Here is a 14,706-nt window from a genome sequence, read left to right as displayed (position 1 = left end):
ACAAAGTTTCAAACAAAACATAATTAAATTAAACAAATTCCCCCACCCAACTAAACACCCACCCCACACACCCGAGGCCTCCCTGGAGCCCCATAAGCTGCGGAGGTGAGTATGGGGCCCGCCCCCAGGCCCAAGGTGGAAAAAGGGCTTCAGGGGGGAGCGGTCCTCCCCAAGACTCACCGGCAAAGCAACAGCAGCAATGTCCCGAGGCCTCCTTGGAGCCTTATATGCTGTGGTGGAGTATGGGGCCCGCCCCCAGGCCCAAGGTAGAAAAAGGGCTTCAGGGGGGAGCGGTCCTCCCCAAGACTCACCGGCTAAGCGGCAGCAGCAATGTCCCGGGCCTCCTTGGAGCCTTATATGCTGAGGTGGAGTATGGGGCCCGCCCCCAGGCCCAAGGTAGAAAAAGGGCTTCAAGGGGGAGCGGTTCTCCCCACAAGCTCACGGCAAAGCGGCAAAAGGTAATTGCAAAAGAAGTTGGATGTTCCCAAAGTGCTGTTATCGAAGCACATTAATGGAAAGTTATGCAGAAGGGAAAAGTGTGGAAGAAAAAGGTGACAAGCAGCAGGGATGACCGCAGCCTGGAGAAAATTGTCAGGAAAAGACCATTCAAATGTGTTGGGGACTTTCACAAGGAGTGGACTGAGGCTGGAGTTAGTGCAACAAGAGCCACCACACACAGACGGATCCTGGAGATGGGCTTCAAATGTCATATTCCTCTTGTCAAGCCGCTCCTGAACAGGAAACAACGTCAGAAGCATCTTACCTGGGCTAAAGAAAAAAAGAACTGGACTGTTTCTCAGCGGTCCCAAGTCCTCTTTTCTGATGAGAGCAACTTTTGCATCTCATTTGGAAACCAATGACCCAGAGTCTGGAGGAAGAATGGGGAGGCACACAATGCCAGAAGCTTGAAGTCCAGTGTGAAGTTTCCAGAGTGTTGGTCCACTGTGCTTCATGAAGTCCAGGGTCAACGCAGCCGTCTACCGGGAGATTTTGGAGCACTTCATGCTTCCTTCCGCAGACGAGCTTTATGGGGATGCTGACTTCATTTTCCAGCAGGACTTGGCACCTGCCCACACTGCCAAAAGTACCAAAACCCATGGAATTACTGTGCTTGATTGGCCAGCAAACTCGCCTGACCTGAACCCTATGGAGAATCTATGGGGCATTGCCAAGAGAAAGATGAGAGACATGAGACCGAGCAATGCAGAAGAGCTGAAGGCTGCTATTGCAGCATCCTGGTCTTCCATAACACCTCAGCAGTGCCACAGACTGATAGCATCCATGCTATGCCGCATTGAGGCAGTAATTGATGCAAAAGGGGCCCAAACCAAGTACTGAGTACATATGCATGCTTCTACTTCTCAGAGGTCCAATATTGCTCTATTTGCAATCCTTGTTTTGCTGATTTCATTTAATATTCTAATTTTCTAAGATTGTTAATTTGGGGATTTCATCAGCTGTACGCCATAAACATCACAATTATAACAAATAAAGGCTTGACATATCTCGCTTTGCATGTCATGAGTTTATCTCATATATTAGTTTCACCTTTTAAGTTGAATTACTGAAATAAATGAACTTTTCCACGATATTCTAATTTTTTGAGTTTCACCTGTAGAGACGGTCAACATGCTATACAGAGCAATCTTAAATCCTTTTCAATTATGTACCCAATACATGGAATCTAACAAAGGGACAATATGAATGGACTCTCCACGTCCCCCAAAAGTCTGGCGTTGATGAACTGGAAAAATGAAAATGCAGCTCCCTTTAATGATTGGATTGAAGAAATGGACAAACTCGCAACACATGAACAAGTGGTGTACAAATGTAACCTTGCCATGGACAAATTCAATGTTATTTGGAATTCATTTTTATTAGGGATTCGGCTACATTAGTAGAGAAACTATGCAATACCAGATGGTGCCAGAGTCAGAATTGTCTAAAAACTGGATTTCTCATTGGATTTTTTTTCTTTTGTCAAAATGGTCTAATTTCTGCCTTATTTATAGCACTTTTTTCCTGTGCTTAGATCCACCGTAAAGGTCTTAGTTAACTACAAGAACAATTTTCCCTCTTTTTTGTAATGTATACAATATATATTTTTCTGTTTTGTTTTCTATTTCTTGTTTCTTCTTTTTTGTGTCTTACTCGTGCACTTGTAATTTTTATTTTTCAATAAAAATATAAAATAAAAAGTTATGTAGCTGACAGAGGCACCAGCTTGCAAAGGTGATTGGGGTAGGGGACCAATGTTGAGAACATGTCAGGAGGAGCCGGAGGTGGAGCCAAACACAGCGGCCACACGGCTCAATGGCTCCGCCACCGGCAGAGGCTGCTCCACCCTCCTTCTCCTCTCCTGTAGGAGGAGGAGAAGGAGCTGGCTGCTGGAGGCATGCTGCACTTGGCTCCATTCTTTGGCTCAATGCTTTTGGGGTATGGGGGGCAGTCCCTACCCCAAAAAATATGGGTGGCTCCAAAAAGGCTCAGCCCCTAGGAGCCAGCACTCCAGTAGCTGAAGTGTCTTGGTTGCTTTTGATACCATCAACTCTAGCATCCTCCTGGGACTGCTTGGCAGATCTGAGATTTGGAGGCGTTAGTTTGAGGTGCTGTCTACAAATTATGTTGTTGCCTGCATAGTTTTTGGTACAGGTAGCCCTGTTCAGGGAAGTTTTTAATATGTAACGCTGTACTGTTTTTAACACTTGATTGGGAGCCGCCCAGAGTGGCTGGGGAAACTCAGCCAGATGGGCGGGGTATAAATAAATTATTATTATTATTATTATTATTATTATTATTATTATTATTATTATTATTATTATTATCATCATCATCTTGAAATTTACCATATGCTGCTTTAGCTATTTTCTTTTGGAAGTGATATTTGGTTGTTGTTTTTTGGTGATGTAAGGAGTCTTTCAGCCTGGGGGCCACATTCTCTTCTGTGCAACCTTCTGAGGGCCATATGCCAGTGATGAGCCGGGCCAGAGGCAAAACTGAGTGGAGCACTGGATGTCAATTTGACCTTTTTATAGTAGTCTAGTTTTAGACATCCCATCCTCCATCCAGGGAAGCAAGAGGCATTGTCCCAGCCGAAAACACTCCAGGGCAAAGGGAAGTTGCTGAGGGGTGAGGCAGAGGAGGAAGTTTCTTTGAACATAGTCCCAAGGGCCTGTAGGGCCATGTTGGGCCTCCAGAGTTGAGGTTCCCAACCCCAGCCTTAGAACTGAAACACAAAGGTAGATTATTAATATGCTTATATAGAAATAAAACATAGTGGGAATCTTCAGGTGCCCACCTTAACCTTGTCTCTATTTTTATATTCTCCCCTGTGCAGCAAAATCTGGAGATTCATCGGAGGGCACACTTGTCAGAACATGAGCTTGAGGCACTTGAGAAAAACGACATCGAGGTAGGTATGGGAGTAGAGAGTGGCCCCAGGAGGGTGAGGGTTACCTGGCCAGTGCCTTATTGCTGTCTCTTCATGACCGCCAGCAGATGAAATATCGAGATCGTGCAGCTGAACGAAGGGAAAAGTATGGTGTTCCTGAGCCACCAGAACCCAAGAAAAGGAAGTATTCAGCTGTGACACCAGCCACTGTGTAAGTCCCACCATGCCCCTGTGGTTCTCCCTAAGTGTGCTAAGGGTGAGATAAGAGATCCCTTCTAGAGCAGTCTGCTTTGGTAATGGTGAGAGGCATTTCTATCCCATAGTGACACATCCTTAGTGTCCTCTGTGCAACATGCTATTTCCTTTTTGCTCAGTTGGCAAAGTTAGAGGGCAGGGCACCTGAATATGTTCCTCTCTTCTCCCACCTTCGTTTACAACAGGGATTTTGAACAACCAACGCGGGATGGACTTGGCAGTGACAACATTGGCAGTCGCATGCTACAAGCCATGGGCTGGAAAGAGGGCAGTGGTTTGGGTCGCAAGAAACAGGGGATCGTTGCCCCTATTGAGGTACCAAAATACCTTGCTCAAGTTACTGTGGATAAAGCAAAGTGTATAGTGCTCGTATTTTTGAGGAGCATTTAGTCTTCCTGTTACTTCCCCATTTTTGCAAAAACAACCTAAAATAAGGGAGGTAGGGAGGAAGTAGTTGGGCTTTCTTGCTTGGTGTGAGTTTTGCAGGCATAGCTTTCTTGTCCCTGCCATCACCATCGCCCCCACTTCAGAAAAGGTCACCTCAGCACATGGGAAATTAGGACAGTTGAGAAAGAGGCCCTTTGGCAGTATGTTGAGGAGAACTTGCACCAGAAGGAAGTACAAAGTGGTGGTATTAGTCTGTTGTAGGCAAGGAGGGACCTCAGTGGGGTGTCCTAACGTTCTGGCTGAAATGTGGTTTGGGACAAAAGCTGTTCCTCTAAAAATGTCTGATGCACATTCTTTTTTCTTTTCTACCTAGGCCCAAACACGAGTGCGTGGCTCTGGCTTAGGGGCCCGTGGCAGCTCTTACGGGGCGGTAGCATCAGAGTCCTATCGTGAAGCATTGCACAAGACAATGCTGACTCGTTTCAATGAGTCAGAATGAGCTCTTAAAGGAGCACCCACCTGTACAGTATTTTGCTGCTGACTGTCTCCCTTCACCCGTCCCTCACTTTCACAAAATGTTCCTTTTGGTTGACTTTTTTTTTTAATTAAATGTTGAAATGGGCAATAGGTTTTTGTTTTTTTAACATAGCTGAGGCCTGTGGAAGAAGTGGGGCACTCCTGGCCCTTGTTCAGTTATGAAGCACTTATGGGAACATCTATATATAACAATGGTGTAGAAATACATTAATTTACTATACCATAGTAACATGTTGAGCTACAAGCTCTGCACATTACTCTGCTGGGGCAGCCATTGTTGAATCCAACTGAAGTCCATGCCATGATTACTGGTCCAGCAAAAACCAACCAACAGAGAAGACCTCTGTATCAACCACAAGGACAGCCTTTTCCTTCTAGAGTGTTCGGTGTAGCCCTTCCACAAGCTCTACATAATGAGGTTCTGAAAGAAAAGTGAAATCTATTAAAAGAGTCTGTTTCTAGCCATGGTGCAGTGATGCATACAGAGCGAGCCCCTGCTATATCTTGCTCTTGTATCCTTCTCGCCCCTCATACATAAATTCCCTCTTACCAGACAAGCCACCTTTCTCCTGCAGCCTACCTCCATCAGGTTGGATGTAGCCATGTCTGATAAGGAAATCCAGAGCCACCATTGCACAGTTGGGCTTGAAATCTGGAGATCCAATGGCCTCTTTCACCTGCAGAAGAGGAATACAGTGGTACCTCAGGATACATATGCTTCAGGTTACAGACTCCGCTAACCCAGAAATAGTACCTCGGGTTAAGAACTTTGCTTCAGAATGTTAACAGAAATCATGCTTCGGGGGCGCGGCAGCAGCGGGAGGCCCCATTAGGTAAAGTGGTACTTCAGGTTAAGAACAGTTTCAGGTTAAGAATGGACCTCCGGAACGAATTAAGTACTTAACCCGAGGTACCACTGTATTTACAGTTCACATCTCTCACTAGGAGGTGGCATGCTAATTGCCATGGTAAGGTAAGGTAAGGTAAAGGGACCCCTGACCATTAGGTCCAGTCATGGCCGACTGGGGTTGCAGCGCTCATCTCGCTTTATTGGCCGAGGGAGCCGGCGTACAGCTTCCGGGTCATGTGGCCAGCATGACTAAGCCACTTCTGGCGAACCAGAGCAGCGCACGGAAACGCCATTTACCTTCCCACCGGAGCGGTACCTATTTATCTACCTGCACTTTGAAGTGCTTTCGAACTGCTACGTTGGCAGTAGCAGGGACCGAGCAACGGGAGCTCACCCCGTCACAGGGAGTCGAACTGCCAACCTTCTGATCGGCAAGTCCTAGGCTCTGTGGTTTAACCCACCTATACAGGGTAGCTGTGTCTTATTAAGAATGTGAACTTGGTTAGGAAGCACAAAGTCCACTGGTGGATAATTGTTTCCAGTCAAACAAAATTCTAGGCTTTGTGAATTTAGGAGGAGGACGAGACCCAAATTCAGAAGTCAACCAGCAGCCTATGGAATTATTGCAGTTTATACATAATTACCACACTGCTTCTACACTACCTCAAAAATTCTTTTATCAAATTACCAACCATCCCTCTCTGGACTATTTCTTATACAGGCACAGGAATTTATAACCCTAACCAACAATTAGAGCTTTTGCCAGATGGTTTTATGAAAGCGAGTAACTTTGAGGAAGTCATGTTAGTGGGAGGCCTTAACCCATTGTTGTAATTTGCAGTGTAATTCTCTGCGGTATCAACTTCTGATTTGCATTTTTTGCCCTAAGTCCAGTTACACATACCAACCTTCTCAAGTGGCCAGAGGTAGAACTGCTGCACCTCTCCGTCTCCCACCTGGGGCACAAAACCTTCAGGCAACTTCAGGTCAAATACAAACTGACATTCAGCATAGATGCCTCCCTGTGCACCCTCATAGGTGTAGCTGGGGTGGGAGAAGGCAGGGGAAAGAGTTCAGCAGTATTTATGACTGTGGAGACAAGTTGCAATAGGTTCTTATTTGGTTGGGGAGGGAGGTAAACTTTGATCTGAATTACTGAGAATCTGCCTTTTCCAGAATAGCTACAGTGATTCTGGTGTTTGACTCTCTGATTCATCGATTCCTACTGATGTTTGGAAAAGCTGGTAGAGAGAGAGAGAAATGAAGGCAATCTACTTTCTATACTTGAGGCACATTAGAAATATACCTAAGCTATGGTAGATATTTTCATGATTAAGCTCAGTTAGGATTAGTTTGTAAGAAGCAAAAGGAGGCAAATCATGAATGGGCAAGGCAGCTGGTGGGACAGAACAGGAAGTGCTGCTCAAGGATCACAGTCTTAAGCCCTGGCACCAGAGGCCTTGCCACATACTCCTTGTGCACCAATGAAAAGGTGGCTTTCTACAATCTAGCTGGAATTCTCAAATACAAGCTTGAAGTGTCTGTGCTCATACAACAAATTTGCAGAGGCACAGAATACAAACAGCCTTTTTTTATACAGGCCCTGGCTTTTAAATATTAATTTTCCCCTTACCTACACAACTGCATTTTCCTGAACTTGAGGTAGCTTTTTAAAATTACCTGATAGTTCCGGCAGCTTTGGCAAGTGCAGTGAGAGAAGCGGGGATGCAAGCTTCTTCCTGGCTTTCCTTCACCAGCGTCTCTCTGACACCCAACCCTGATGCAATGCCCCCAGCAGCCTAAGGCGAGTGAAATGAGGGATTAATATTGAGCTACTGTGGTAAATGGGCACAAAGCAGCTCTGCTCCCCCCGAATTGGCCCTAGTACCTGGTAAGCTTACTACCCACTTAGTGGATGATGATCCCCAATTGTCTGTTATCTTGTGCCTCAATTTGCAGAGTGGGGAGAAGGAGTTCACCTTTAATGTTGGGCACCAAGCCGCCTGGTGAAATGGCTCATGCTGAAATACTCATTCACTTACCAGACAGGTGCATGTTTTGTGTATTCAGCCTTTTAGCTCACTGTTCCCTGTGGCTGTTGTCTTACCAGCCCCATAGAAGAACACTTGATTATTGAGAGCTGCTCCCAACTCTCACATCAAAGACGCAGACCTATTGCCTTTTCCATCTCATCTCTTACCATGTTGTCCAGCAAGCCAGGATAAGTCAGTTTGCTCAGTGCCCTCCTGGCCAACCACATGAACATCTGCCCATTGCGCCAAGTGTAGCCGTTCAGGTGGGTGCCATAGCGCTTCACTCCCAACAATGCTGGGTGCAAAAGAGAAACAAAAGTAACTTGTCCAGGTTAATCATTTCCAGATGCAACCCCAAAAAGAGTACAGGAGTGGGCCGACCTTCCCCCTACCACCACCCAAACACTTGGCATATTATGTAGGCCAGGCTTCCTCAACCTCGGCCCTCCAAATATTTGAGACTACAATTCCCATCATCCCTGACCACTGGTCCTGCTAGCTAGGGATCATGGAAGTTGTAGGCCAAAAATACCTGGAGGGCCAAGGTTGAGGAAGTCTGATGTAGGCTGAGATAATTAACACTGCTTAGAGAATAGGAGTTTCTTCCGTAGAATGACAGGAAAGCCGTATTGGAGGGGCACCAGGAACACAGCCAGAGTTGCAAGTGAAAAGGAAATGCATGGTGAGAAGATTGAATATGCACTTACTTTGCACTTTTGCTGTGCAATATTCTTTAGCTTCTCTTGTAGTCATTCTATAGAGGAAGTCACTATCAACATCTCATTTCCAAAATTCCCAGCTTATATTAAGATGCCTGACAAGGTTTCACAGGCCTGGAACAGCTGCTAAATGAAGCTACACAGAAAAAGCACTGGATCAAAACTAAACCTCAACTGCCCACAAAAGCCCCACAGATCTCCTGAAGTGCTGCAATTCATAAAACCCACTGACAAATACCCCTTCCTCTTGGTTCATGTGGGAACCAATGACACTGCAAGCAATAGCCTCCAGAAGATCAAAAGAGACTACGAGGCTCTCGGCAGGAAATTGAAGCAACTAAATGCACAAATTGTCATCTCATCTGTCCTCCCAGTTGAACGACGTGGCCCAGGGAGAGAGGGAAAAATAGTGGAAGTGAACAGCTGGCTTCGCAAATGGTGTAAACAGGAACGGTTTGGATTCTTAGATCACGGACTGCAGTTTCTTGAAGATGGACTTCTCGCAAGCGATGGGCTGCACCTCACAACGGTTGGGAGAAATGTTTTTGCCAAAAATCTCAGAAACCTCATCAGGAGGGCTTTAAACTGACTAATGTGGGGGAGGGAGACAGTGCTCCTGAAGGTAGGAGTCTATCAATTGATGAAGATGATCATCCAAATGTCATAGACCAAATGGAGCAAACAGCACGCAGACCTAGTGGTGGGAGGAAAAAATCCTTAAATAAGAGACACGGGGGAATGATTAATGGACTTCAATGTCTGTACACTAATGCGCAAAGCATGGGAAATAAACAAGATGAGCTTGAGCTCTTGGTACAGCAAACTAAATATGACATAATAGGCATCACTGAAACCTGGTGGGATAAGTCCCACGATTGGAATGTATTAATGGGGGGATACAATCTATTTCAGAGAAACAGACCAGACAAGAAAGGAGGAGGAGTGGCGTTATATGTCAGGGATGTGTATACCTGTGAAGAGATCCAAGATTTAGAACCTCAAAGCCAAAGTGAGAGCATTTGGGTCAAAATTAAGGGAGAGAAGAATAACAGAGACCTCATTGTGGGAGTTTACTATAGATCCCCAAGCCAAACGGAGGACATAGATGATGCCTTCCTGGAACAGATGGCCAAGCATGCAAAAGGAAGGGAGATAGTAGTAATGGGGGACTTCAATTACCCGGATATTTGTTGGAGGTCAAACTCAGCCAAGAGCATAAGGTCAAACAGATTCCTCACTGGCCTTGCAGACAACTTCATTGTCCAGAAAGTGGGAGAAGCAACAAGAGGAACAGCCATTTTAGATCTGGTCCTAACCAATGTTGATGACCTGGTTAGTGGGGTAGAAGTGGAGGGATCATTAGGCGCGAGTGATCATGCTCTTCTGAAGTTTACTATACAGCGGAAAGGAGCAGCCAAGCATACTAGGACTCAATTTCTTGACTTTAAGAAAGCCGACTTCATAAAACTTAGGGAAGTGCTGGGTGAGATCCCATGGACAGTAATACTAAAAGGAAAGGGAGTTCATGATGGCTGGGAGTTTGTTAAGAGGGAGATAGTAAAAGCACAACATCAGGCAATACCAATGAGACGGAAACATGGAAGGTGCCTAAAGAAGCCAGGGTGGCTATCTAAAGAACTTTTAACTGAGTTAAGATTAAAAAAGGATGTGTACAAAAAATGGAAAAGGGGGGAAACCACCAAAGAGGAATTCAAACAAATAGCCAGCACGTGTAGACACAAAGTCAGAAAAGCTAAAGCACAGAATGAACTCAGGCTTGCTAGAGAGGTTAAAAGCAACAAAAAAGGGTTTTATGGGTATGTTCGTAGCAAAAGGAAGAACAAAGAAACAGTGGGGTCACTCAGAGGAGAAGATGGTGAAATGCAAACAGGGGACACAGAAAGGGCTGAACTCCTCAATGCCTTCTTTGCCTCAGTCTTCTCCGATAAAGAAAACAATGCCCGACCTGAAGAATTTGGAGCAAATGATCCAGCAAAGGAAACACAGCCCAGAATAACTAAGGAGATAGTACAAGAATACTTGGCTAGTTTAGATGTATTCAAGTCTCCAGGGCCAGATGAACTGCATCTGTGATCTCAGAACCACTGGCAGTCATCTTTGAGAATTCCTGGAGAACAGGCGAAGTCCCAGCAGACTGGAGGAGGGCAAATGTTGTCCCTATTTTCAAAAAGGGGAAAAGAGAGGACCCAAATAATTACCGCCCAGTCAGTCGGACATCAATACCAGGGAAGATTCTGGAGCAGATCATTAAGCAAACAGTCTGTGAGCACCTAGAAAGGAATGCTGTGATCACCAATAGTCAGCATGGATTTCTGAAAAATAAGTCATGTCAGACTAACCTGATCTCGTTTTTTGACAGAATTACAAGCCTGGTAGATGAAGGGAACGCAGTGGATGTAGCCTACCTTGATTTCAGCAAGGCATTTGACAAGGTGCCCCATGATATTCTTGTAAAGAAGCTGGTAAAATGCGGTCTTGACTATGCTACCACTCAGTGGATTTGTAACTGGCTGACTGACCGAACCCAAAGGGTGCTCATCAATGGTTCCTCTTCATCCTGGAGAAGAGTGACTAGTGGGGTGCCACAGGGTTCTGTCTTGGGCCCGGTCTTATTCAACATCTTTATCAACGACTTGGATGATGGACTCAAGGGCATCCTGATCAAATTTGCAGATGACACCAAACTGGGAGGGGTGGCTAACACCCCAGAGGACAGGATCACACTTCAAAATGACCTTGACAGATTAGAGAACTGGGCAAAAGCAAACAAGATGAATTTTAACAGGGAGAAATGTAAAGTATTGTACTTGGGCAAAAAAAATGAGAGGCACAAATACAAGATGGGTGACACCTGGCTTGAGAGCAGTACATGTGAAAAGGATCTAGGAGTCTTGGTTGACCACAAACTTGACATGAGCCAACAGTGTGACGCGGCAGCTAAAAAAGCCAATGCAATTCTGGGCTGCATCAATAGGAGCATAGCATCTAGATCAAGGGAAGTAATAGTGCCACTGTATTCTGCTCTGGTCAGACCTCACCTGGAGTACTGTGTCCAGTTCTGGGCACCACAATTCAAGAAGGACACTGACAAACTGGAACGTGTCCAGAGGAGGGCAACCAAAATGGTCAAAGGCCTGGAAACAATGCCTTATGAGGAACGGCTAAGGGAGCTGGGCATGTTTAGCCTGGAGAAGAGGAGGTTAAGGGGTGATATGATAGCCATGTTCAAATATATAAAAGGATGTCACATAGAGGAGGGAGAAAGGTTGTTTTCTGCTGCTCCAGACAAGCGTACACGGAGCAATGGATCCAAACGACAAGAAAGAAGATTCCACCTAAACATTAGGAAGAACTTCCTGACAGTAAGAGCTGTTTGACAGTGGAATTTGCTGCCAAGGAGTGTGGTGGAGTCTCCTACTTTGGAGGTCTTTAAGCAGAGGCTTGACAACCATATGTCAGGAGTGCTCTGATGGTGTTTCCTGCTTGGCAGGGGGTTGGACTCGATGGCCCTTGTGGTCTCTTCCAACTCTATGATTCTATGATTCTATGAATTCTGGAGTTATCATTTTATTGAAATGATGTGTGAATTTCAAGCCTTTCCCCATAAGGAAACCTGTGGAGTTTCAGAGGGTGGATGGGGCAGAAAAAGAACTGAAGAGAGTAACCAGTGCACTCTCATTCTGTAAAAATAGAGGGAACTGGGAACAACAAATTTCAAGGGAAAGCCTCCCTGTGATATGTGTTTCGAGGTGCTCAACCCCTAAGCCCAGATGACTAGGAAGAACAAAGCAAGATGAACGCAGAACAGTTTGCAAGCAGTAAGCAGACAACGCAGTCCTGGCTGGAGATAAAAAGCAGGCAGTTCTGAAAAGGAATGAAGCAATCAGGCTTTAGTACCTTAAGAATCTGTCTTGGGTTGTAAAGTATTATCCCTTTTTATAGATGGGGAACTGAGTCTGTGACAATGTCTGAGACCAACTAGTGCACAGTTGACCAAGTCAGGATTGGAACAGAAGCCTCCCACTTCACATTGAATGCTGTCTCATTTTCAAGGACAAACATTATTATTGGGGTGACATCCAACCACCCAGCCACATGGGTGGGGTATAAATAATAATTATTATTCTTAAATCATACCCAGAGTAGACCCACTAAAATCAATGGACTTGCATTCATGTTTCATTCACTGCACATAGTCCTTTATAGAGCACAGAAGCTAGATTTCTCCAGCAGGGTAAAAAAGGAGATATATGGACAAATCTGCACTTGAGCTCTTAGCTGTGCTCCTAACTGTTACCATGGATGGGATTGGACAAATGCTTCTAGGAGGTCTCTCTTAATTACTTCTGCATGAATTGTGTCTCATATCAATGGAATACAAAGCAAGGAAGTCAAAGGTTTTTCAGACTCACGAGTTGCAGAGCGCTCCATGCTGAAGAGAGGCGTGTCACAAAAATAGGGCATCACACTGTAGAGCTGCAACAAAAGCAAGTTTTGGTTCATGGACAACTGTTTCATTGGCCCAACCACTCCTTCCTCCCAGAGCTAGTATCCTGAATGGAAGCCCTGGGTCCCTCTCACTTGACCCTTACAGTATTCAAAGACACCCATGGGTGCCACATGGCCCTTCGCCTTCCTTGGGTGCCTGGTAATCTCACCTCTTCTCTCCACTCCTTCAGGCAAGGGAAGTCTTGCTGTGCTCTCATTTCCCTGAGTACTCCTTCCACAGCATCTGTTCTTTGCTCAGAGGATGCCAGCTTCTTGTTAAGTTCCACGCAAGCAGGCACACCATCACCCCGAGACACCAAGAAAACAGCTGGATACTGACAGAGATATTTGGCTACAGAGGGCAGCACGTGGCCCACCTGCTGTCCAGCAACCATAAATGGCAGGCACAAAGCCTTCGAAGAACCTGCAAGGGGATGAAGCTGTCAATTTGAAATCATTTTGCCAAGTCCTAGTTCCTATGAGCAGGGCCATATTTAAGTCTATAAAAATATTTTAATTTTTATGCCTCTGCTGCTTTGCAGCATCTCTGATCAGCGTAAGCAATAACATGGACTCTTTTTAAAAAGTTTATTTTGATAGGGAAGCTACCAGCATGAGTTTGACCAAACTGCAGGAGGCAGTGAAAGACAGGAGTGCCTGGCGTGCTCTGGTCCAGGGGGTCACGAAGAGTCGGACACGACTAAACGACTAAACAACAACAACATTTTGATAGGGAAAGGCATTTTGGACACGGGCAAAGGCTTCTCAGCTTGGAATTGCTTTCTTACACGTTTATTCAAAAGGCGGCTTCATTGATTTCAGAAGCACCTACACGCAAGTAAGATTGCTGCCTGAATTTCATAGAAAAGCATGTATAACATAGCAATTGTAGACTGCAAGAGTTTATTTCTGTCAGGGTGATAAGACTATGGCAATATTCAAAGTGCTTGCCCTGCTCCCCAAACAACACTGCTGACATATAACATTATTTTTCTTGTTCTCTATTGCTTTTTGGGGCAGGCAATTTTCATCCTATTGTTGTTATATTTTAAAACTAAGGAGTGCCTATTTTAGGGTTTGTCAAGTGGAGTCCCGATGAACTAGACCTGGCCAGGAGCAGATATTGGTCATATGGTGCCCCCACCAAAATGTGAGGACAAAATTTGGTGCCCCCCCCAAAAAAAAATATTACTGGCACAAGAATTCCTTTTTGTACAGTTCCTTTTTTATGGCTCTTCTCAGCTGGCCGCTGTCTTAATTTTCGACCCCCTTCCTTACTGCAAAGGGCTGTGGGCAATTGGAAAAGCAGCGAGCTTGCTGTGGAGCCTGAGAGCGGGGAGAGAGTGACCTGGAATTAGAGGCCAGAGAATCACAGGGTGGGAAGGGACCCTGAGGGTCATCCAGTCCGACCCGGCAAGGCCGGAATCTCAGCTCCAGCATCCCCAATCGAGGGCCGGCCAAGCTCTGCCGAGAAGGCCGCCCACCCCCCTGCGACGGGGAGAGCTCTGTCGGCTGTGGCTTCGAGCCCCGCGTGGCAGGGGCTGGACGAGATGCCCCCGGGCCGCCCCTCTGGTCGCGGCCCTACCTGCTCCGTGGAAAGAGTTCATCCTCCGCAGCAGCGCCGTGACCCGCGCCGACCAGCCGGCGGCCGCCATGGCTCCCCAAGCGCCGCCCCGCCCCGGGCCAGGCCAGGCCAGGCCGCGCTCTCTCCTCCGCAGGGGCCGCAGGCCTTCGCCGGCGCCGGGCGGCTCTCGCTTCGCCTTCGGCCCGGGCAGCGGCGGGCTTCCCGGAATAAACGGGTCTGGAGGGGAGGGAGGGAGGGAGGGATCGCCTCGTTGTGAAGCTCCCCGTGTCCCTAGGAGGAAGGGCGGTATAGAAGCGGGATAAAAAAAGTGGAAAAATCAAGAGATGGAGGAAGAGATGGGCGACACGCTTGTGCTACGGAATCTTCCCTGCCCCAGAATGTCAGTTTGGCACCTTTTCCTGTTGCTGTGCAGAATTCACAAGCATACTCCCAAGTTTTCT

The 14,706-nt window shown here is 46.3% G+C and overlaps 2 protein-coding genes across 11 annotated transcripts in view; one reads left to right on the top strand and one right to left on the bottom strand.

The window, feature by feature from the left end:
• RBM10 (RNA binding motif protein 10) overlaps positions 1 to 4,658 on the top strand; it is a 49,618-nt gene extending 44,960 nt beyond the window's left edge. For 6 of the 10 annotated variants that reach the window (XM_083482487.1, XM_083482494.1, XM_083482488.1 and 3 more), the window contains 4 exons: positions 3,338 to 3,412; positions 3,499 to 3,602; positions 3,832 to 3,961; positions 4,407 to 4,658. In XM_083482487.1, coding sequence (XP_083338613.1) covers positions 3,338 to 3,412; positions 3,499 to 3,602; positions 3,832 to 3,961; positions 4,407 to 4,532 — 435 coding nt within the window. In that variant the 3' untranslated portion in view covers positions 4,533 to 4,658. Of the gene's footprint in view, positions 1 to 3,337; positions 3,413 to 3,495; positions 3,603 to 3,831; positions 3,962 to 4,406 lie in introns of all 10 variants that reach the window. The other 4 variants (XM_083482495.1, XM_083482493.1, XM_083482489.1 and 1 more) reach the window with 1 other exon arrangement.
• A 109-nt stretch (positions 4,659 to 4,767) lies between these two features.
• On the bottom strand, positions 4,768 to 14,706 carry LOC310696720 (uncharacterized protein). The gene is given in 10 exon segments (XM_083482612.1): positions 4,768 to 4,991; positions 5,151 to 5,247; positions 6,329 to 6,464; positions 7,101 to 7,219; positions 7,621 to 7,748; positions 12,606 to 12,669; positions 12,852 to 13,105; positions 14,267 to 14,507; positions 14,510 to 14,536; positions 14,659 to 14,706. Coding segments are annotated over 10 exon segments (1,146 nt in total). The 5' UTR covers positions 14,692 to 14,706; the 3' UTR covers positions 4,768 to 4,944.

This window comes from Podarcis liolepis, assembly GCF_965112155.1.
Source record: "Podarcis liolepis genome assembly, chromosome: 17".
In the NCBI taxonomy this organism is placed as follows: domain Eukaryota; kingdom Metazoa; phylum Chordata; class Lepidosauria; order Squamata; family Lacertidae; genus Podarcis; species Podarcis liolepis.
Note: the sequence above shows the minus strand (reverse complement) of the source record. Positions and strands in the feature narration are given on the sequence as shown.